We start from the raw sequence: 24,003 nt of genomic DNA, 5'->3' as shown, positions 1-24,003 counted from the left end.
ACACACACACACACACACACACACACACACAAACACACACACACACACACACACACAAACAGCCCCATACATATCCACATGTTTGCAGAGGAGAGCAGATAGAGATAGATCTTGGCCTGGGGGCTAGAGATGTAACTTAATTGAGACAGTTCTCGACTGGTATGCAGAAAGAAAGCATGAAGCTCAAGGCTTGATCCCCAGCATCACATGAACTAGCCACCGTGGTGATGATCTTAATTAAATTCAAGGTCATCCTCCATTATGCCAGAAAGAAGCAACTTGTGTGATTCTAGCAGAGATAAGGGACAAAGCAGGATTGGAATGGCCTCCAATTATAGCCAAATAAATTTATTTCATTTCTTTCATTTTTTATTTAACATTTTAAAGGTAAAATCAAGTGTAAAAGAAAATAACATTTCTAATAGTTCAGCAAGATAGTTCCCATTAAAACAAACAAACAAAGAAACAAAAAAAAAGCCACAAAATGGAGCCTAACCCATCTATTCTTTCCTAACCCAGCAGGAGTCTGTTAAGCTGAAGTTTAATTTTAACTACAGCTTTATAAACCCTTACTGTCATCTTCTTGAGGCCAGAATAGAGTAAAAAGATGGGCTACAAAAAATAGTGAAGTAAAAATAACTATTTTTATTCACCTGTTGGAGACTCCTAAGAAATGACAAGTAATGTAACTGGAGCTTAAAGAAGCAATGGGTGAAAATAAGGGCCAGGAAAGCGAAGGACCTTTCAAAACAAACAAGCAAGCAAAGCCCTTAGGTTATCAGAGCTGGTCAGTTACAAAGCTTGTTCCTGCTGAGAACCCTGTGGAAAGCCCAGCAAGCATAGCCATCTCACTGGTAGAACCAAGAGGTTCACAGAAGCCAAGGCACTGACTAAAGTCACATGGGTGACTGGTGCTAAAGACCAGAGGTAGGAACTCACAGTCCAAGGCTCTTACCTGAGCAGCCATCTTACCTACAGGAAAAGTGTGCATCCAGCGCCTTCTGTTGGAGGTGAGCTTCATGGGCATTCTTGAGGGGGCAAAGGGGTTAATCAGTGCTCTCTGAGGTGTGTATCCTCCGGGTCGGACGTGTAGCATGGACTCTGCACTGCCCACGTGGAACCTTCCTGGTGCACTAGAGTCCCGCTGTGGTGGTTCTACCATGTTCTCCAGGACATCTGCTGCCAAGCATGGAGTTGAACAAACACAAAGCCACAATGAAATCAGAATTTAGTAGTCAAGGCTATTGAAAACCTAGGACATCATAAATATCAGAAGAGAAATGAGTAAAATTGTGAAATGAAGAAATAAAACATGTTTAGGTTTGGCTTATTTTTCAAGTATTTTGAAGACCAGACCCAGTAAATACACACAGTCCTAATGGATCCCCGTATCTTGCTAGGGAGCTGTGAACACTGGGCTCGATGCAATGAGTAATGATGGGAATTGAGTTATCTCCCTTGGGAATGGGGTGAATATATTCTCTATGTGGGCAAAACAATACAAATAAGCCAGGTGTAACAGCACACACCTATAGTCACAGCACTTGGGTAGCAGAGACAGGCAGATTTGAGTTCAAGACCAGCCTGATCTACATAGTGAGCTACAGGCCAGCAAGGTTGTTCTCTGAGACCCTGCCTGGGAAAATCAAATGGATTTCCTGAACAAGTCTGGTCACAAACACTGTCTGTCTGTTTTTCTTTCATTCTTTCTTCTTTTCTTTCTCTCTTACTGTATTATTTATTGAGGCTAATTAAAAGACTGGTCAGACTGCACAGTGATGTCCTCTATCAAAGCAAAAACTACCTCTTACTATGACATACATATTTCATTGGTAAATTCGCAGTTGAAATGGGACTCAAAGTGAGAAGTCCCTCTCTTGTTTCAGACTCAGGCAATGTTTATGTCAGATGTCCTCAAACAGCTGCTGTCCTAGCTTATTTAGTGTGGCGCCTGGCTCTGCAGCACAGAAAGGACCCTCCTGTGCTCTGCTGGATGTTCTCCAGATTTGGTAGTATTCTGTTATCTGTCTAGTGCTTCAATCTGCTTCTTGGTATTTATCCTTTTATTTCTGCTGTTTAATATGTTAACTCATTCAAATCTGAAAACATAGTTGTCATTGATCATTTCCTGAACCAAACGGAATAGACTGTAAATTAATGAAAATGAATGGTGCTTTGATTTATCAAATAAAACATATGGCCTAATTAATTACTATGAAAGTGAAGGAAGAAAATCAGCTAGGTAGGATGTTGCACATCTACAATCCCAGCACTAGGGAGGTTAAGGCAGGAGGATTGCTTTAAGTTCAAGGGTAAACTGGGCAATAGTAAAATGAGACTTTGTCTCAAAAGGGGGCCAGCAATATGGTTCAGTGGGTGAAGGTACTTGCCACTAAACTTGGTGACCTGAGTTTAATCTGCAGAACACACATGGTGGAATTTGCAGTTCAAGGCAGAGTCTCTGTGTAGCCCTGGACCAGGCTGGCCTCAAACTTCAACATCCACTTGCCTCTGCCTCTGGACTGCTGGGATCAAAAGCGTGTGCCACCACCACAGGGCTAAGCTGTGAATTTAAAGGGAACCCAGCCTGGAGTCAGGCTAGAGCCTAATGTTTCATCTTTGTTGTACTCTGAAGCCTCTATCACCTTGAATTAAGGCAGCCTTTTTTTTTTTTTTTTTTTTTTGGTTTTTCGAGACTGGGTTTCTCTGAGTAGCCTGGCTGTCCTGGAACTCACTCTGTAGACCAGGCTGGCCTTGAACTCAGAAATCCGCCTGCCTCTGCCTCCCAAGTGCTGGGATTAAAGGCGTGCGCCACCACCGCCCGGCAAGGCAGCCTTTTTTTAAAAAACAGAGTCTCAACAGTGTATCACTGTGTAGCTTCAGTTGGCCTGAAACTCACATGTATATCTGAAACACACATGGCCTGTCTTTGCAACCCCAGTGATGGAATTAAAGGTATACACCACGCCCAGCTAAGCCAACTCATTTAAAAGGCTAAAAAAAAAAAAAGATTAAGCATAATAAAATCAGAGAGTGAGTGAGAATATATGGTATGTCTGTGTATTTGTGAGAGACTGATTCTAAGAATCATTCCATCTACCCAACTGTGAATATTAACTCCTTTATATAGAAGAGTATTTGTATATAACCTACTTCAAGTAATTCTAGATTAATTATGACAACTAATACAATGTAAATACAATATAAGCATTATTATCCAGAAAGTAATGATAAGAATAAAAAGTCTGGGGCTAGAGAGATGGCTCAGAGGTTAAGAGCACTGACTGCTCTTCCAGAACTCCTAAGTTCAATTCCCAGCAACCACATGGTAGCTCACAACCATTTTTAATGAGATCTGATGCCCTCTTCTGGTGTGTCTGAAGACAGCTACAGTGTACTCATATACATAAAATACATAATTCTTTAAAAAAAGAGAGAACAAAATGTCTGATTATGTTAGTATAAGCTTTTTTTGTATGTAAAGGTGTTTTGTCTGCATGTATGTCTAGGCACCACATGCATGCTTAGTGCCTTCACGTTAGAATAGGACACAGAATCCCCTTGGAACTGGAATCATAGATAAGCTTATAAGCCATCATATGGGTACAGGGTATCAATTCTGGACTCTCTGCAAGAGCACCAATTGCTCTTAAATGATGAGCCATCTCTCCAGCCCCCAGTGTGTGTGTGTGTGTGTGTGTGTGTATCTCACAGCTATTTATTGTATGGATACAGAAACCCACAGTTTTAATATGAACTGAAGCCTGGTGACAAGGTCTATAAACTCAGCTAACTCTGAAGCCTGAGGCAGGAGGATGGCAGGCCCAAGGACTATTTAGGCTATACAGAGATCTCAAGTCCAATCTGAGGAACTTAGTGACACCCTGTGCCAAAATGAAGAAAAAAGAAAATACAGCACCTGGGATGTAACTCAGTGGTATGATCCTTACCCTGAGTTTAATCTCCACCGCTGCAAAGAAAAAGCATAACTATGCAAAGTCAGTTACAGAGGATGCAGTTATTTTAAGTATGGCACAAATGGAGATGAGAAATAGCAAACCCCTTTGACCCTAGGCCTAAGTAAGACAGCACGGTAGATGATGCACAAAAGGTTAAGACATAAATAGTTACAATACACATGCAACCCCTAATATGATCTTTACCCATTTGCTGGCATGGCAATAACTAAAATATGAGACATACACCCCACGCCCATCACTTCCTGCCACTCTCACCCCTCACTCCGGTAAAGAAGCAGTCCCCAGACCTCCCCAGCTCTGCCTGCTTCAGCACTCTGACCTCGGGTGCTGGTGTAGCCCAGTGAGCTGCTGACTTCATACTGGTGCAGGTGGGGGTTAGGGATCATCAGGATGTTGGTGCTCTTGCCCAGGGAGCTGTCATCAGAAGCCTGGCTCCTCACTTCCTCGGTGGGCAGTGCACGGCTTGGCAGGGAAGGGCTGGATGAGACATCACAGGAGCTGGCACTTTTGCGATTGTGATTCTCCTGCTCTCTCACAGACCTGACATGCAAGAGATAAATTACCACCACTGTGAAAAGAACACTTCAACTTTGAGTTCAATGTCTACAAAGATCATCAGTTATAGATACTCAGGAAATCAGTATCAATACTCCCAGTGTGGAAAATAATGCTAGCCTGGACAACAAAGTAAGAGGGAAAATAAAGACATGGCAGTTTATATATAATCCTGACAATGAGAGGCTGAGGCAGGATCATCATGAGTTCAAAGCCACCCTACGCTGCACAGTAAACCCATGAGCTATAGAATGAGACTCTGATCAAAACAAGAAAAAAAAACTTTAAAAAGTATTTTATTAATTATATGTATTTGTCTGTTTAGAGTATGTTTATGTGAATGCAGGTGCCCAGGTCAGATTCCCCTAGAGCTGGACTTAGGAAGATTGTGAGAGGGACAACTGGGTGCTGGGAACTAAACTTAGGTCCTCTGAAAGAGCAGTATGTGCTCAACTGGTGAACCATCACTCCAGCCCCTACAAAAAAATTATTTGGCCTGAAAGTGGTGGCACATGCCTTTAATCCCAAAACTCAGAAGGCAGAGGCCAGACTGGTCTACAGAGTGAGTTCAAAGACAGTGAGCGCTATGCAGAGAAACCCTACCTTGAAAAAAAGCAAAAATTGTTAACAATGTATACTGAAGCAGGGCTGAAGAGATGGAGCACTGGTTAAGAACATTCGTTTCTCTCACAGAGGACCCAGGTTCCCTTCTTCTCACCCATGTCAGTTGGCTCACAAGTCTATTGACTGTAAGTTCCAGGAGATACAACTCCCTTCTGGCTTTAGCAGGTACTAACTACAATGTACAGACACAATGAAGGCAAAACATCCATACATAAAAATTAAAATAAATTCATTTTTAAAATGTATTCTGAAATATATAGAGATGAAAAGAAAATGGGCTGGAGAGATGGTTCAGCGGTTAAGAGCACTGACTGCTCTTCTTAATTCAATTAAGAATTCAATTCCCAGCAACCACATGCTGGTTCACAACTATCTGTAATGGGATCTGATACCCTCTTCTGGTGTGTCTGAAGACAGCAACAATGTACTCATATACATAAATAATCTTTTTTAGAAAATTAGATTTATTTTATGTATATAAACATTCTGCCTGCATGTGTGTAGGTGCACCACATGCCTGCATGTAGCCCGTGGAGGTCAGAAGACAGCCTTGGATCTCCTAGGACCTGGAGTCCTAAATCTAGATGGTTATGTAACCACCATGTGGATGCTAGAAACTAACCTGGGTCCTCTGAATGAACATGTGCTCTTAACCACTGAGCCATAGCTCTAGCTCCAATTTCAACATTTTTAACATTGCGTTCATAAGTCTCTCAGGTTTTATTTTTGTTTTAAATAGTCTCTTTTAATACAAACAAGTGTTGGAATTTAAAAAAAATGGAACACTTCACAAATTTGCATGTTTTCCTTGAGCAGGACCATGCTAATCTCTGTATACTTCCAATGTTAGCACATGTGCTACAGAAGCAAGTACCCCTCAGGTTTTCTTTTCTTCTATTAATTTGTTTGTTTGTCTGTTTTGGTGTTTTGAGACAGGGTTTCTCTGTAGCCTTGGCTGTCCTAAAACTCAACTTTGTCAGCCAGGTTGGCTCAAATTTATAAAGCTCTACACCTACCTCTACCTCCCAAGTCCTGGGAGTGCCACCACAACCCTCAGGTTCTCTTAACTAATCTTTTGTCTTGAGATATAACCTCACTATATAACTGAGGCTGGCTTTGAACTTGAAATCTTTCCACATTTGCCTCCTGAGTGCTAGGTTACATGCCTGTGCCACCACCATGTCTGGCCACTAAATAATTTTATATGACCCCGCCAAGAGAATCTGACAGAAAACCTGCAGGTGGCGAGGCGCTGAGCCCGGGATGGACCAGGCAGCCTGAATACTTGAGCATCATAGGCATCATAATCTACTTGGATGGGAAGGGTGTTTTCAGATTCCTTTGGAGTCCCGAGTGCTGCAAAACACAAATAATACAATTAAGATAATCTAACAGATACTTAAGAGCTAGCTATCACTAGAGTTATACCTATCAATACAGAGATGACCTACAGAGGGGCATCAAAATCTGAAAGGCACAGGTGATACTCTACTAAGGACAAGACGGATAATAACCCAACCATCAGGTTAGGACTGACAAAAATGTCAAAGTGATGTTAAAATAACATTGAGTTGCCAGGCAGTGGTGGCACACACCTTTAATCCTAGCACTCAGGAGGTAGAGGCAGGCAGATCTCTACAAGTTCAAAGCCAGCCTGGTGTACAGAGAAAGTTCTAAGACAGACAGGACTGCACAGAGAAACCCTGACTTGAAAAGGAAAACAACAATAAAAAAGTAAATAAATAAAATAAAAAGTATAGAGTTGAAAGGAAGGCGGTATGAGCAGCAAGTTAGTCTTTTTTAGCCTTGCTTAAAATCCTGGCTGAGCATGCTCAGTGATTTATTACTTTCCATCTGATTCCAGGAGTGCTCCATTCACTGCACCTCACAAGGCACAATAAGGGGCTAAGAACCCTTCCAAAGGTCACATAAGGAATGGAGGTATCTTGACCTTTAGATGAACCTTTTTATGATATTTCACACTATTCTGTTGCCATGAATTAGCTACTTCTAAAAGTGATGGGAAAATATGTTAAAAATACTCACATGGGGATGGAGAGATGGCTCAGCGATTAACAGCACTGATGCTTTTCCAAAGGTCCTGAGTTCAAATCCCAGCAACCACATGGTGGCTCACAACCATACATAATGAGATCCAGTGCCCTCTTCTGGGTTGTCTGAAGACAGTGTACTTACATATAATAAATAAATAAATCTTTGAAAAAAAAATACTCACATGTATCACGACCATTTTTTGTTTTCTCAGAGGCAGACTGAAAAATTAAATAGAAAATTTATCATTCCTGATAGAACAACACAGTATGTGCTACTCCCCACGGCAAAGACTTTCCTGGCTATCTAGTAACTTATGAAAAGGGTGCTAACACTTGACACCTGCCTACCACAGTGTCAAGCCCTGCTAAGTCTTTTGATTTCCACCTTGCATTTGATTTATTTGCACAACCTTATCTAGATGGAGTATAGGGGAACTGGATAGGGGAGTGTGTTGGCTAACTTTATGACAATTAACACAAGTTAGAGTCATCTGGAAGGAAGGCACCTCGATTTGAGGAAATGTCATGTTTTCTTAATTACCATCCTGGGCTGGTGGTCCTGTGCTCTATAAGAAAGCACCCTGGCAAGCCAACAGCAGCATTCTTCCATAATCCCTGCACCAGTTCCTGCTTCTAGGTTCCCCCAATTTGAGCTCCTGCCTTAGCTTCCCTCAATGGACTATAATTTAAGATTTGTAAGCCAAATAAACCATTTTCTTCCAAATTTGGTTTTGGTCATGGTATTTTGTTAGCAGAAACCCTAAGATAAGAGAATTATTCAATTCTTCACAAAATAAAGGGTTTGCTAAAGTCATGTACCTAGCCAAAAAAAAAAAAAGAAACACCCAAAAACCGAAGCCTATATTTTCTCTCTTGGTCAATCCACTACTTACTGTGTTTCTTCTACTATGGCTAGATCCTACCTGATGTCTCTTCATCCTGAAATACCCCTGGGTCTGCCTATATATACCTTATCAGAGCCAAGCAGTCCACAGATCACCAAGCTTGGTAAGATGGAGTAAATGGGGAAGGGTTCTGAGGCCTGATGAGTCACCCTTTTCTTTTTTAAAGGCAGAATCTCACTTTGTAGGCATGATGAATTTGAAACTTCCTATGCACACCAGGCTAGCCTCAGACTCACATCGCTCCCCCTGCCTGAGCCTTCTGAATGCTGGGATTAAGGAAATATGCCACCAACTTGGCTTAGCTATCACTCTTAAAGGTGTTCTAATGAATCTTTCAAATCTTCCACACCAACAATCAGAAATTATTTTAAAATGATCAAGCTACATGGAATGGCATAAACATTCAAAGTACATTTGATATACTTGGCTATCCTGCTTTGTCAAAGTATCATATACCAACCAGGAATTCCAGCGCCAATGTTACCACATTTCCTAGTATCTGGCAACCTACAGTGTAGGAGAGAATCAACTTCCAAAAGCCTATTGTGTGGTAAGCAGAGAAAAAAATCTCCACATTTAAATTTCTATTTACTTATTACCACAATGTGACCATTTACAATTTTGTATTTCTCCTTTGCTGCAATGTGTAGTCTTCTCATTAATTTCGTCTCAAATAATAGAGGCCTCGGAATTAAGCCAGTCATATCAAAATGAAAGGAGCCCTCCCTCCCCCCTGAACTTTTTTTTTTTTTTTTTTTTTTTTTTTTTTTTTTGGTTTTTCAAGACAGGGTTTCTTTGTACAGCCCTGGCTGTCCCAGGCTGGCCTCGAACTCAGAAATCCGCCTGTCTCTGCCTCCCAAGTGCTGGGATTAAAGGTGTGCGCAGCCACCACCACCGGACTAACTTCCCCTTGAACTTTACTAGAGCTAGCCAGCCTGCTTTCCTGCTCGGGACTGAATCCAGGGCCTTTTGCATGTGTGCTTGAGAAAGTCTTCTACACTGGGCTGTAGCACCAGCCCCTCCTTAAAGTTTCAACACAAAAAATTTTAAACCCTATTTATGACCCTAGGTAGGGGAGAGGGAAGGTTGAAACACTTCAAGACCAGAATAAATGCACTGCTGAGTGACAACCCCTGAAAGCTGGTTAAACTGGGGAAACATACCTTCTTTCCTGCTAGTTTTATCCGTGGAGTGAAACTGTTACAAAAGAGCTGGCTTTTGGATGTGTAGAAACTGTGAAAGAAAGAAAGAAAGAAAGAAAGAAAGAAAGAAAGAAAGAAAGAAAGAAAGAAAGAAAGAGAGAAAAAGGAAGAAAGGTCATTAATCTATTACTTGCTTATTTTTAAGTGTGTTTGGTGTTTGGTCTGCATGTATGTCTGTGTGAGGGTGTTAGATACTCTGGAACTTGAATTATAGACACTTGTGAGGTACATGTGGGTGGCTAGGAATTGAACCCGGGTACCCCAGAAGAGCAGCCAGTGTTCTTAACCACGGAGTCATCTCTCCAGCCCCAACAGTTTGTTATGCTTTGTTTTTCAAGACAAGGTTTTTCTGTGTAGCCCTAGCTGTCCTCATACTCAGATCCACCTGCCCCTACCTCCTGATTGTCAGGATTAAAGTTGTCCCCTGGTATACCCGGCTTCATTAATCTATTAATCAATCTAAACCTTAAGACAAACTGCAATCTAGATGAGGTCAGCACACCTGCACTTGGCTTTGTTATAGGTTCACACATCTTCCCACTTCTAGCCAGTGCCAATGGTTCAGTAAGTGAAAGCACTGAGCGAACCTGACAATGTGATCTCTGGCAACCTACAGTGTAGGAGAGAATCAACTTCCAAAAGCCATCTTCTGACCTCCAAATATACCACACTCACACACAAATCATACATATACACACACAAACAATAAAGCCAAGCATGGTCACACTCTGGAGGCAAAGGCAGGTGGATCTTTATGAGTTAAGAGGCTAGCCTGTCTATACAGCAAAGTCTCAGCCAGTCAAGTGAGACTTTGTCTCAAACAGTAACAACAACAACAACCAATAAGAATAGTAAAAATTTAAAATTCCAACTTCAACACCAGCAATAATTTCAATTGCTGCTCTGCCCTTTTCTCCCCACATGCTATGTGCTCACTGGTCCTAGCTGTTAACTAGATCAGAATCTTCTATAAGGGAAGGGGTAAGAGCTCTTTATATCAGGGTCCTTTCATCCTGATGTTTGGTATACAGTTAGGCCCACAGGAAGTTCTTAGTATCTACTCACTGATCTGTACTTAAGTTAAACAAAACAAAACAAATCAAACAAACAAAAACCAGGAAAAAGGTTAGTGTTTAAGAAAAGATAGCTGAAACATGATCCCAATCCCTTCAAAAACAATGTTAATACAACCATGACATAAACCCATGTTAAGTAGAGATTAGCTTCGCATCAAGGTGCTGCATGAACACAAAGACGCTGTACTGCCGTTCTATTCTTCAGAGAACTTCTGTATTCTCTTTTCTTTCTACGTTATAAACTCACAAATAATGTTTAGGGAGTTGCCCAGTTTTGACTTCTAAAAAAAATCTCTATCTACAAACAATTAAAAACTAAAAATGAGGCCAGGTATGGTGACACACACCTTTAATCTAACACATGGGAAAATGGGAGGATGTATCTCTGTGAGGTCAAGGTCAGTCTAGTCTATATGGTGAGTTCCAGGGCAGCCACAGTTACAAAGTGAGACCATGCCTCAGAAAACAACAGAACAGAAATAGCAGCAGCAGCAGCAGATAACTGACAGGCTGTGGGAACAATCTTATGGCACACCGAGCACAAAAGTACACAAGAGTCTCACCTGTACCTGCCATTGGGCCTAGAGTCCAGCCAATCCCTGTAAGTTGACTTTTCTCAAAGGTATACAAGTTAGAACTAAGTAGAAGCTGCTATTTTCTTCCAGACATCAAGAGTAAAAGATATGAGTGGAAACGTGGCATGGTGGCAGATGTCCATTATTCTAGCACTTGGGAAGCTGAGGAGGAAAAAGGGGGTACACAGCAAGACCCTGTCTCAAGAAAAAAATGGCTGAAGTAAGAAAAGTGCTGGTCATGCAAGCACAGGGACCTGAGCTCAATTCCAGACCCACGTTAAAAAAAAAAAAAAAAAAAGCCAGGCTTTGTGTACTTACAATCCCAGCATCAGGGAGACAGACGGGTAGACACCAGGAAGACAGCCTGGGCCCCACTGGCTGGCCAGCCTAGTCTACTTGGGAAAGCTCCAGGACAATGAGAGACACTCTGTCTCAAAAAAGAAAGTGAGCCAGACAGTAGTGGTGCATGCCTTTAAGCCCAGCGCTTGGGAGGTAGAGGCAGGTGGATTTCTGAGTTCGAGGCCAGCCAGGGATATCAGAGAAACCCTGTCTCAAAAAACCAAAAAAAAAAAAAAAAAAAAAAAAAAAAGTGAATGGCTCTAGAAGAGACACACAAAGTTGACGTCTACTCTCCACAAGTATGTACATATACATATATAAATACCCAAATATACATGCGAAGCAATACAACATAAAATATCTCACAATCTAAAAGATTAGAACTTTTGTTGGACCTCCCAGCCACAGTTACTAATACACCTTGAAGATACACAGAATGCTTTTAGAGAACGATGCATTGAGGGGTAAGGTAGTGCATGTCTTTCATATCAGCACTTAGGGAGCACAGGCAGTTCCAGGATAGCCAGGGCTCTGTAGAACCTTTACAATCTAAATTATAATCTTAAATTATGTATTTTTTCTTGCCCTGACCCATAAATGAGTATGTATGTGTGCTGGAAACAGCAAATCTAGATTGAAAGCAACCTTGTAAAATGTCTTCCACCAAAAATGTTGAAGACAATGTACAGATATTGCTTGATAATATGTTTCCTTTTTATCTGGGTCAGTTGGACCCAATGACGTAAACCCTTATAAAACTCTGTTAAAGATTTCTGTAAAGCATCCCTGATTCCTTCCCATGTGGTGGGTTCTGTGCTGTTCAATAAAAGCGAGAGCAAAGTCCTTTGTTAGGAACACAAAGAAACACACAATGAGATTCACATGACTGCATTCAGGCGGGCACAGATTCAGATTATTACAACAAACAGAAGACACAGGAAGAAAAGTAGGATTCAAATCTTTTCTCAACTGTGGTTAAATTACACCAAGGGATGGCGCATTTTAATTTTTTGTTTGTTTTGATTCAGATTATTACAACAAACAGAAGACAGGAAGAAAAGCAGGATTCAAATCTTGTCTCAACCTTGGTTAAATTACACCAAGGGATGGCGCATTTTAATTTTTTGTTTGTTTATTGTTTTGTTTTTGAAACAGGGTTTCTCTATGTAGCCCTGGCTGTCCTGGAACTCACTCTGTAGAACAGGCTGGGCCTGGAGGTCTGCTTGCCTCTCCCTCCCAAGCGCTGGGATTAAAGGCGTGCGCCACCACCGCCCGGCACATTTTAATTTCTTAATCATAATGCAGCACTGACACATTTTGAGTATTCTCAGTCTATTATTAATGTGTTCAAACTGATATATAGGTGCATACACACACACACACACACACACACACACCCAGAGAGATGAGGTATAAAGTAATGTGAGATAGAAAGATGGATTTCTATTAAGAGAAACATGAAATGGCTATTTTTCAGGGCTACAAGCAATCCAATATCACAATTTTCATTCGGGTTTCAGAATTTTTCTTTGTTTGCTTTATTCCGTTCTGTTCTGTTTTGGCAAGGCTCACAATGATGTGAGAAGCAGCTGTCAGTCCCACCAAATCCTTGAATTTGATTTAAACGTCTTTCACATGTGGTTCTATGCTACATCATAAGGGAACTAGAACACCAGTGTAGGATAAAAAATAAAGTAGGAATTCAAGAATCTTCCAAGTTGCTATAAAGTGAAATTAGACAAAAATGTAATACTTTAACTGGAATACATGTATTTCTATATATTCTATAGTTACCTTTCATCTTTGCTGAACTAAACTCAAAACCATAAAATATGAGGTTTTTAGTTGTGATTTTTGAATTGATAACTTAATAGAAGTGTAATAAATAGTTACAAATAAAGAAGTCAGCAAGATGGCTCAGGAGGTAAAGGTACTTACTGCTGTAACTGTGCTGGCAGAAATGAAAATATTCTAAAGAGACACTTGGGTCTCTCAATCTGAGACTAACGAAACAATTAACCTTAAAGACATGGGAATTCTCCAGAAATTCCATGCTGGAGAAAGAAAGGCTGCTAGCCAGTGTGGAACTTGTGTTCTGGAAAGACACTTCACACAGTTTTAACAGTCTGTGAAGCCATCCTACAGGACAGCCTACAGTCAAGGATGGCTCAGTGGTGGGTGGGACCACATCTTGACCAGTCCTATTTAGATGGTCTTACCCTTGGTCTTCTATTTAAGTTCTGATCTCACTTTAGGACCCAAAAACAGAGTTGAGGGATTTTCTGAATGTCTTTGCCTATCTTCCTAATGCTGCCACATTGAATCAATTTTTTTCCTGCTTTCTAGTTTTTCTTTTTCTCCTTAGAGCTAAAGATCACAAAATAGGGCTAGAGAGATGGCTTGGGGATTAAGAGTACTGACTGTTCTTCCAGGGTCCTCAAGTTTGATTCCTAGCTTCCACATGATTGCTCATAATCTGTAACTCCAGTTTCAAGGCACTGAACACACTCTTCTTTTTTTTTTTTTTTATTTTGGTTTTTTCAAGACAGGGTTTCTCTATATAACCCTGGCTGTCCTGGAACTCACTTTGTAGACCAGGCTGGCCTCAAACTCAGAAATCTGCCTGCCTCTGCCTCCCAAGTACTGGGATTAAAGGCATGCACCACCTCTGCCTGGCTCAAGACACTCTTCTGACTTTTGAGGACACAAGGCAAGCATGTGCTGCATATGCAGGCAAAAGGTCCATATAAATAAAGTTTTGTATTTTAAAAAAAGGATTATTTATTTTATGTGTATGAGTACACTGTAGCTGTCTTCAGACATACCAGAAGAGGGCATCAGATCTCATTACAGATGGTTGTGAGCCACCATGTGGCTGGTGGGAATTGAACTCAGGACCTCTGGAAAAGGAGTCAGCATTCTTAATCAATGAGCCATCTCTCCAGCCCAATAAAGTTGCTGTTTAGTATTATTATTATTATTATTTTTTTACAGTCCAGCCATTGTCTACCTCCCAGTCCACCCTCCAATAAACTTTTTATTTTTAAGTATGATATCTATGCTGTCTGTGGTGGCTTACAGCTTTAGTATTAACATTGCTAAAGCAGGAAAATCAAAAGTTTGAGATCACCTTGGCTACATAGCAAGACACTGTCTCAAAAACAAAAAAAGAAAAAGAAAAAAAAGCACAATTTTTTATATACATTCTAAAGGAAAGATATGGAAAGCTAGCCATACAATATTTTATAGACTCTTGGAGAATATCTAATAAATAACAAATAATATTTATTAAATAAATAATAAGGGACATTCTTTGATCAGGATAATTGTAGTGGGACCACATTATAATTTCAGATATGGGGCAGAGAGATGGCTCAGTGGTTAAGAGTACTGACTGCTCTTCTAGAGGTCCTGAGTTCAATTCCCAGCAACCACGTGGTGGCTCACAACCATCTGTAATGGGATCCGATGCCCTCTTCTGGTGTGTCTGAAGACAGCTACAGTGTACTCATATACATATAATAAATAAGTAAATAAATATTTAAAAAAATAATTTCAAATATGGATAAACAAGTAACCCTTGCTCATTTTTGGTTCTTTAGCTGTGAATAATTATAGATGGCTAGCAACAATCACTGATGAACAACAAAGAGACTAGGAAGCAAGTTGGCAGGGAAGGAGTCACAGAGAAGAGGGGTTAGAGCTAGGCCTTGAAAGAAAGCACCTTCAAAGAAATGAGAATCCTAAGACACAATAGGTTTAAAAAAAAATAGTCCTGAGGGTAAGATGAAGGTGTCTGCTATCCATAGTAAGAAAGGAAGGGTATGGAGAGATGGATCAGTGGTTAGGAGCACTGACTATTCTTCCAGAAGTCCTGAATTCAATTCACAGCAACCACATGGTAGCTCACAACCATCTGTAATGGGATCTGATGCCCTCTTCTGGTGTGTCTGAAGTGTACTCATATGTATAACATAAATAAATTAATTAATTAATTAATTAAAATAAATCTTTAAAAACAGGGAAGAGAAACTGGTGGCAGGAGAGGAAGCTGCAGGGGTCAATCACATTAGTCCTTATCAAGCGCTCTTGAGAATCAGATCAAGCACATATAGAGTAGTGGTTTAAAGACTACTGTCTCCTGATCCCAAGGATCCTGGAATGTCAGGCTTTGCCATGTGATAATAGAGAACACTAATACTTTTTACTTCTACATCTTGAGATTCAAACTAAGACTATAAAAGTGAGTTTGTTACTTAAAAACCAAAGGAAAAAGGAAAAAAAAAATAATGATCTAAAGAAGTGAATTCTCAGGCCTAGGATAGAGTAATTGTGGACTACTAGAGGGATAGTCCAGTGATTAGAGGACCTGAATCTGGTTCCCAGAGCCTACATCAGGTGGCTCTTAACCACCTGTAACTCTAGCTCCAGATGATCCAACACTTTTGTCTGGCCTTTGTGTGCACCTATGTACAAATGGCATATGCACACATATAAATAAAAGTAAGTATTTTTAAAAAACATACAACTGATAAAAAAAAAGGCAGATTTGGGTGGCTCAGAATATGATACTAGCATTCAGGAGGCAGGACTGCCATAAGTTTAAGGCTGGACAACACAGAAACCATCTCAAAAAAACAAAACAAAACAAAACAAAAAAATTTAAAGAGCTAACACCAAGGAAAGCATTTGTCTTCCACTCAAGATCATACCCACCTGTGGTTTATCCAGTGAGGAATATTATAGTCATCTCCCAACCTAGAATCCCTCGGAACACTGCGGTTGTGCAGCTGCAAAAGAGAAAACGCCAAGACACAGATGAGACAGAAAATAAGGTGGCTGTGAACTGTGCCAATTTTTCTATTTTAATTATTCTTCAATTGGTCTTTGAGAAGAAAATCTAAACTCTATTACCTTGAATAATGGCACGGCATGTAATGGCTGTTCTCCCATGCACACTAAGTCCACACCAATTCCTAAAAAGGGAAGGATGAAGAAAGGTAGGAAGAGGGGGACATGAGCAGAAGTGAGTGCTCTGGTCTGTTAACTCCGTTCTGTAATGATATTACTGAACTTGGTTAATATAAGGCAAAGCTGACTTGCCATGCTGCAATTTAAATTTAAAAATACATGCACTTGCTTTTTTCTACTATGCTTTAGGTTAGACACTGATTACCCAGATCTGTAAAAAGACAAGCGAGGCCTCTATTGTTAAATTCTAGTGACATCCCTGGATTCCCTTGCAAAGCCTTCCATAGTCTAAGAATATGAAAACTCCATGGTTCTAGGACAACCCAGACTATGAACATAGGGAGATAGCAGAAACCAAGAACTATTACCATTATCAATCATCCGCTGTTTGGTCAAGATCATGAGGAGGCGGTCCACTTCAAAGACACCCACCCCCGGCGTGATCACCACAGACATCTGCCCAGTTCGGTCAAAGTTTCGGTTGATGTAGTGCTTGTCAAACACTTGAAAGAAAATAAAATTCCCCCCAATGATGATGTCACAGCTTTTCAGAAGCCAGCACAAGCAAGTGTCTAAGTGCTTTCAGAGCACTTGGCACACATTCCGATCATTCCAACCTCAAGTTTTACATTTACTTTCCCTTCTACTTTGGCAATGCCTTAAAAACAAGTCGTTCACTTTACCCTGTATCAGATGCTCTCACTGATGCTTATACAGACTTAAGTGCTTAATTTATGTCATAAAAAGTTACACCATCCATCCATGAGTCCATACTGAAAGCTCCAAGAAGCAAATATGATACTTTATACTTATTTGTTTACTGTGTGTACATTCAAGTGCCACAGTTGCACAGGCTCACATTCCAAGGTCATCAGGTTGAGGGACAACACCTTTGTCCACTAAGCCATCCCACCAGCCCCCAAATATCAATTTAACACACTATTTAAGAAAACTAACCAAAGGTTTTAGCAGATGTGTAAATTTAACAAACTAACTTTTATTCCTGAACTAATTCTTGCTATCAAAAAATTTTAAAAGTCAAATATGACAAGAAGAGTAGCTGGAAAGGTAACAAGTTCTAGAATCCCCTAGCACCTAGATACCTCTCCTGGAACGGTAACATATATTCTAGAATCCCTAGCACCTGAATATGATTTGTAGAAAGGTAACATGTGTTCTAGAATCCCCTAGCATCTGGACACCACTCCTGGAAAGGCAACATGATGAATTCCAAATAAAGTAGAGACAGGGTCACTGGGGACTGAATGTGGTTCCAGGAATTCCTACTGCTGTGTTTCTCAGAGCTACCAGTCTCTATCCTCCCGGAAAAGACCTGCGTGAACCTTTACTTTAGATTTCCTTTTCAGTTGGCAAATAATGGCACCTCAGCTACCACATACACACAGGGACAAGCCGCATGAAGAGGTTATACCAGTCACTGGCTCTTCTTACAACAGGACTGATGGAGGGTGCCTGATTTTTACTTAGTATACCTTTCTCCACTTAAATTTTAATAATATAGCATATGGACTTTTTCTGGGTTTGTTTTTAATTTTTTATTGCATTTTTATTGTGCTGGGGATATGCACGCTGTTAACTGCATGTGGGTGGAGGTCAGAGGACAACTTGTAGGGGTCATTTTTCTTCTAAGATCTCAGGGCTCAAACCTAAGCCCTCAACTTGATTTCAGGCACCTATACTAACTGTTTCACTAACCCCATGTTTTTGCTTTGGCTTTTGAGACAGGGGCTCTCTAGCAGCTTATGGTCTCTCATCTTTCATGCTTATGATTCTCCCACCTCAGGGGCCATACTCAAGAATATTTTCTTTTAAAAAACACCACTGCCCAGCCAGCACTAAGTGATGGGCATCTCTCGGGACAACTGGCACAACCACCACAAGACCGGGGGTAAGAGAAAGCCCTACCACAGGAAGCGAAGTATGAGCTGGGATGGCCAGCTGCCAACACTAAGACTGGCCCTCACCGAATACACAACAGTCCATGTTCGAGGAGACAATAAGAAGTACTGTGCCCTGAGATTAGATGTGGGGAACTTTTCCTGGGGCTCTGAGTGTTATACTTGAAAAACGAGGATCACTGATGTTGTCTACAATGCATCCAATAATGAGCTTGTCTGCACCAAGACCCTGGTGAAGAACTGCATTGTACTCATTGACAGCACACTGTACTGGCAGTGGTACGAGTCCCACTATGCACTGCCCCTGGGCCGCAAAAAGGGGGCCAAGCTGACTCTTGAGGAGGAAGAGATTTTAAACAAAAAATGACCAGAGAAATTCAAAAGAAATACGACGAAAGGAAAAAGAATGCCAAAATCAGCAGTCTTCTAGAGGAGCAGTTCCAGCAGGGCAAGCTTCTCCCTTGTATTGCCTCAAAATGAGGCCAATGTGGCAGAGCAGACGGTTATGCGCTCGAAGGCAAGGAGTGGAGTTCTAGCAGGGCAAGCCTCTTGCCTGTATTGCCTCAAGACCAGGCCAGTGCGGCGGAGCAGACAGCTATGTGCTCCAAGGCACGGAGCTGGAGTTCTATCTGAGGAAGATCAAAGCCCGGAAAGGCAAATAAGCCTCATTCATAGTATAATAAAGGTATCTGCTGTTCTATATGTAAAAAAAAAGCAAAACTAAAAAGAAAAAGAAAAAAAAAAAACCCTAGAATCAGCTGAGGGATGGTCCAAAAAATAAAAACACAAGTCTGTAGTAAAAAAAAAAAAGCCACCAGGCACAGGAGTCCTGCCAGCTCAAGAACAGAGGCAGAGGAGAGCACTAAGCTGATTCCCCAGTAGCAGACCTCTGAGCCAACCACCTTCTTAGAATGTACTGCTTCGAGTTAATTTGAAGTGTAACTAGAAAGAGGGCTGCCAGGTCTGGGTCTTTGGGCATCAGCAATAGCTATCTATGGTCACATGGAAAGGACAAGGTCGGCTTTCAGTGCTCTTACTCACCATTGAATGACAAGTTAATGGCCTCTAGGTAGTTTCCTTGTGCTGAGGTAGAATTGTCTCCTTGAGGAAAGCCCCCTGAAGCAAAAGATACCACCAAGGAAAAACATTTCATCAAAGATGATCTCTTGAAAACTTCCAGGAAGGTGCTAGGTGGTGGAGGCTCACACTTAATCCCAGCACTCACAAGGCAGTTATTGGTTCTCTGAATTCCAGACCAGTCTGGTCTAAAATGAGTTCCAGGACAGCCATAGATGTTACACAGAGAAAGTGTGTCTTGAACCACACCCGCACACCCCAAAAAAAGAAAGTCAGGACGGCAACCCTGACACACAGATGCATTACCTGCCTGTTCCAATCGCACCAACACTGGATACTGGATGAAGAGTTTTTTAATGGTCACAAGGAGTGAAGTCCACTCTTCTCTTCTCTCATTCTGCACCACCACTCTGAAAGGAATATTACGAAGGCAAAAATCAAGAACCTTTTACATACATACTATCAGGTTCATTACAAAGTTTCAAGGAAGGAGGATAATGTGATTAATAATGAGTAAATAAGCAGGGGATGAAGGGATGAACATGTCTACCATTCAAGGACTGAGGACCAAGGAAGTAGAGCCAAAAGTTCAAAAACAGGTTGGTCAACATAGTGAATTTCAGACCAGCCAGGGTTACTTGGTCTAAAATATAACAAGCTAGGTATGAATTCCAAGCCTTTGATCCCAACACTCAGGAGGCAGAGGCCCAGCCTTGCCTATATAGGGAATTCTAGGTGAGCCAGGCTACAGAGAAAAGACACTATCTCAAACAAAAAAACAAATAAATAAAGTGACTCACTAAGTAAAGGCACCTGGCTCAGTGCCTGATGCATGAGTTCATCTCAGGTACCAACAAGGTAGGAGAAAACAAACACTTACAAGCTGTCCTTGGATCTCAACAAACAGTATTCCCATGAGTACATGCACACACACCATAAATAAGTAAATCAGGGCTGAGAGATGGCTCATTAGTTAAAAGCACTGGCTGCTCTTCCAGAGTACCCAGGTTCAATTTCCAGCACCCATATGGCAGCTCACAACTGTCTGTAACTCCAGTTCCAGGAGATCTGATACCCTCACACAGACATACATGCAAGCAAGACATCAATGTACGTAAAAATAAATAAGGAAGTAGTAAATATTTGGAATCTTGAGAATAAAACTGAGGAAAATCATGATTGGCACACGCCTTTAATCTTAGCACTCAGCAGACAAAGTCAGGTAGATCTCTCAGAGTTTGAGGCCAGCATGATCTACACAGTGAGTTCCAGCCAAGATCATATAAAAACTGTTTTAAATAATCATAATGATATAAAAAATAAATAAAAATAAGAGAGAGAATGTTTGAGGAAGATACCCCTGATGTTGACTTCTAGCCTCTCCATGAGCATATACAAATGTGGACACAACAAGCACACATCCCTACACGTGAAACAACAAAGCTTTTGTGCACCAGCCATTCAGCCCTAGTAGGCGAAGGACCTGCTACCATGCCTGAGAGCCTGAGCTTGGATCCCCTGCACTGATGGAGAAGCCAAGCAATGGCTGTGTATGTCTGCAACCCCAGTGGCGGGGAACGACAGACAGACAGATAGATCCCTCAGCTCAACAGCCAGCCCACTCAGCAAACTCCAAGTTCAGTGAAAGATGCCCTGTCTCAAAAGATGAGGTAAAAGAAATCAAGAAAGATACTCAACGTCGACCTCTGTCTTCCACGTACACACTCACACACAGACTCTCACAAATACACATATATACCCTGACATACATGGATAAAGTTATTTTAGCACACAATTAAGAAACTATAAAAAGCATCAGGTATATAGACAATATTAGAGTCACTGTTAATTTTGTTAAATGACGTGATTATATAAAATTATCTTATTTTGCATAGGAATAAAAAGAGTATAAGAGCTATAATTTACTTTAAGATAAAATCTAGCCAAAAGCAGGAAAAGCAAATATGACAAGATATTAACTGTAAATGCAGACACCAAACACCCAAGGTTCTTATATTACCTACTTACACAGCATTAGTTTTGAAGGCTAAGATATTTTACAGTTAAAAAAAAAAATCTGAAAGCTGTCACAGCTTTACACCTACAATCCTAGCACTATGGAAGCAGAAACAAGGAGTGCTACAAGTTCAAGACTAGCCTGGTTTATACAGTGACTTCCAGTGACTTCTAGACAAAGCAAAGCTAAATAGTTAGACACTGTTCAAAAAAGCAAAAACAAGTAAAAATTCTAAACACAATGTATTATTCTGTATCCGTGAATTCTAAAAGTACAAGAATGGAAAACTGAATGAAGTGTCCAAAAGTTCTTTCAGTTGGGAAGACATAACCAAGAAATAAGTCAAAGACGCAGTAAACCATGAAAGCATACTTGTAAAAGTCCTCATAGAATCTCCCTTTGTGATCCTGCTGAACTGAAGCTCGGCTTGCTTCAGGAAATTCATCTGAAATAAAGAAAATTCACTATACACATCATTTTTACAGTGGTATTAGATTACGCTTTTGCCCTGAAGATCTGGTTTCATCAAAAAATAATCCAGAAGTGGTAGCACACGCCTTTAATCCCAGCACTTGTGAGGCAGAAACGGGCAGATCCCTATGAGTTTGTGGCCAGCCTAGTCTACATAATGAGTTCTAGGAGAGCCAAGGCTACACAGTGAGAGCCTGCCTTTAAACAAAACAAAACAGCAAGTAAAAAAATATGTAAATACAATTGTGTATTTATTATGTGGGTTTTGATTGCATCACAGCTCAGCCATCTTACATGTACATCAAAATGCATTATTTTCCTTTTTACTTGGTCCCCCTAGCAAAGATGGGAAAGACAAAAAAGTAAAAAGGCAAAGAAGACAAAAATAAATTGCTGAAGATGACGGTGAGGAATCCAACATAAAATAACTGAAAGAGGGGCTGGTGAGATGGCTCAGCAGGTAAGAGCACTGACTGCTCTTCTAAAGGTCACGAGTTCAAATCCCAGCAACCACATGGTGGCTCACAACCACCCATAATGAGATCTGACGCCTTCTTCTGGTGCGTCTGAAGACAGCTACAGTGTACTTATAATAAATAAATAATAAAAAAAATAAAAATAAAAAAATAACTGAAAGAAAGGGGTATGACGGTATGTGCTGGCCCACCAGCTACTCAGAAGCCTCAGTCAGCAGTTCAGGGCCAGCCTAAAAATGTAACAAGACCCTGTCTATGAAACATTTTAAATTTAGCAGGAGTAATGGTGCACATCTTTAATCCCAGCACTTGGAAGGCAGAGGAAGGAAGATCTCTGTTAGCTTGAGACCAGCCTGGTTACATAGTAAATTCTGGAATATAATGAGACCCTGTCTCAGGAGAAAATCAAAACAACAAAAATCAAATAAACAGATAGACAGACAGACAGATAAAATTTGGACTATGAAATGAGAATATATTGTATTAAAAAAATCTATCTTCTCTGGGCGGAAAGATGGCTCAGTGGTTAAGAGCACTGACTGCTCTTCCAGAAGTCCTGAGTTTAATTCCCAGCAACCACATGGTGACTCACAACCACCTGTAATGGGAAATGATGCCATCTTCTGGTGTGTCGAAGACAGCTACAGTGTACTCATATACATAAAATAAATCTTTAAAGAAAAAAATCTACCTTCAATTAAAAAAAATTACATCAATTTAATTTAATTACATCATTTAATTCCATCATTTAATTCAATTATATATATATGTATATATATATATATATATGAGAAAAAGATACTCACCAATAGATTTTGCATCATAAAAAGTTCTGGAAAACAGGACCACCGTCACTTCATGACTACAGTTTTTCTCCTAGGCAGGAACATATAAAAAGTGGGTACAAGTTTACTTCATTTACTTCACTATGAAGCAACCCATCCATACTAAGAGGCTCAGTGGCTGTGCAGTGCCGGCCAGCTTCATGTGACTGTAAGAAGCACTGTGAAGGAGACACAACACTGCATGCTGTCAGAAGGCATGCTATAAATTCTTGCTCTTAAGCTTACAACTGCCTGATTTCAGGAAAGTTACTTAAAGTTCCAAGGATGTGCAAAATGCTTGGAAAGCTACAATTAAGAAAGGCTTCCACCGGTCTCTCTGGGCTGGTGATCTGAGCAGACCCTGGGCGCAAGCTCCCAAGGTCTCACAACACCCAGAGGTAGCTCCACTCTCAGGTGCTCTGACACACCCAGGATCAGAGGTAAGGAGGACCCAACACCTGTCCCAACACTGGGAGTAACTGGACCAGCGGGACCAGGCATACAGAACCTCCACCAGCCCAGTGGCTCGGGTTCCTTCTGGTATCTCTGGGCTGATGTCCTGAGCAGACATCGGCACAAGATCCGCAGCCAGTCCCACGACACCCAGAGGAACCTACACTCCCAGTTGCGCTAACAAGCCCAGGATCACAGGATCCCAGAATCACAGGATCCCAGAGACAGCTAGACTCTGAGGAGTTCTGACACAACCAGAAACACAGGAAGGACAGGCTTCAGTCAGCTTTACCAAGGGCAGGTAACACTAGAGATAACTAGATGGCACAGGGCAAGCGTAAGAAAATAAACAACACAAACCAAGGTCACCTGCCATCATCAGAACCCAATTGTCCCACCATAATAAGTCCTGGATATACCATTACACCGGAAAAGCAAGATTCAGATATAAAATCACTTCTCATGGTGATGATACAGGGCTTTAA

At 40.9% G+C, this 24,003-nt stretch overlaps 1 protein-coding gene, 1 non-coding gene and 1 pseudogene across 21 annotated transcripts in view; 1 reads left to right on the top strand and 2 right to left on the bottom strand.

The window, feature by feature from the left end:
- The window catches only part of Depdc5 (DEP domain containing 5, GATOR1 subcomplex subunit), a 132,532-nt gene that overhangs the window by 71,604 nt on the left and 36,925 nt on the right, over positions 1 to 24,003 (bottom strand). For 13 of the 20 annotated variants that reach the window (XM_031340727.1, XM_031340720.1, XM_031340723.1 and 10 more), the window contains 12 exons: positions 23,048 to 23,117; positions 21,667 to 21,739; positions 19,584 to 19,687; positions 19,242 to 19,316; positions 16,650 to 16,784; positions 16,225 to 16,286; positions 16,027 to 16,100; positions 9,282 to 9,351; positions 7,396 to 7,432; positions 6,395 to 6,515; positions 4,300 to 4,520; positions 973 to 1,179 (listed from right to left, as the gene is read on the bottom strand). In XM_031340727.1, the coding sequence (XP_031196587.1) occupies positions 973 to 1,179; positions 4,300 to 4,520; positions 6,395 to 6,515; positions 7,396 to 7,432; positions 9,282 to 9,351; positions 16,027 to 16,100; positions 16,225 to 16,286; positions 16,650 to 16,784; positions 19,242 to 19,316; positions 19,584 to 19,687; positions 21,667 to 21,739; positions 23,048 to 23,117 (1,249 nt within the window). The remainder of the gene's footprint in view (positions 1 to 972; positions 1,180 to 4,299; positions 4,521 to 6,394; positions 6,516 to 7,395; positions 7,433 to 9,281; positions 9,352 to 16,026; positions 16,101 to 16,224; positions 16,287 to 16,649; positions 16,785 to 19,241; positions 19,317 to 19,583; positions 19,688 to 21,666; positions 21,740 to 23,047; positions 23,118 to 24,003) is intronic. The other 7 variants (XM_031340732.1, XM_031340739.1, XM_031340728.1 and 4 more) reach the window with 1 other exon arrangement.
- Positions 5,931 to 6,033, bottom strand: LOC116071645. The gene has a single exon (XR_004111045.1). It is a non-coding gene; the product is annotated as a U6 spliceosomal RNA (small nuclear RNA).
- On the top strand, positions 18,145 to 18,938 carry LOC116069797 (annotated as a pseudogene).

The sequence above is a fragment of the Mastomys coucha genome, unplaced genomic scaffold (assembly GCF_008632895.1).
Source record: "Mastomys coucha isolate ucsf_1 unplaced genomic scaffold, UCSF_Mcou_1 pScaffold22, whole genome shotgun sequence".
NCBI classification, from domain to species: Eukaryota; Metazoa; Chordata; class Mammalia; order Rodentia; family Muridae; genus Mastomys; species Mastomys coucha.
This window is presented reverse-complemented; position numbering and strand designations above follow the sequence as displayed.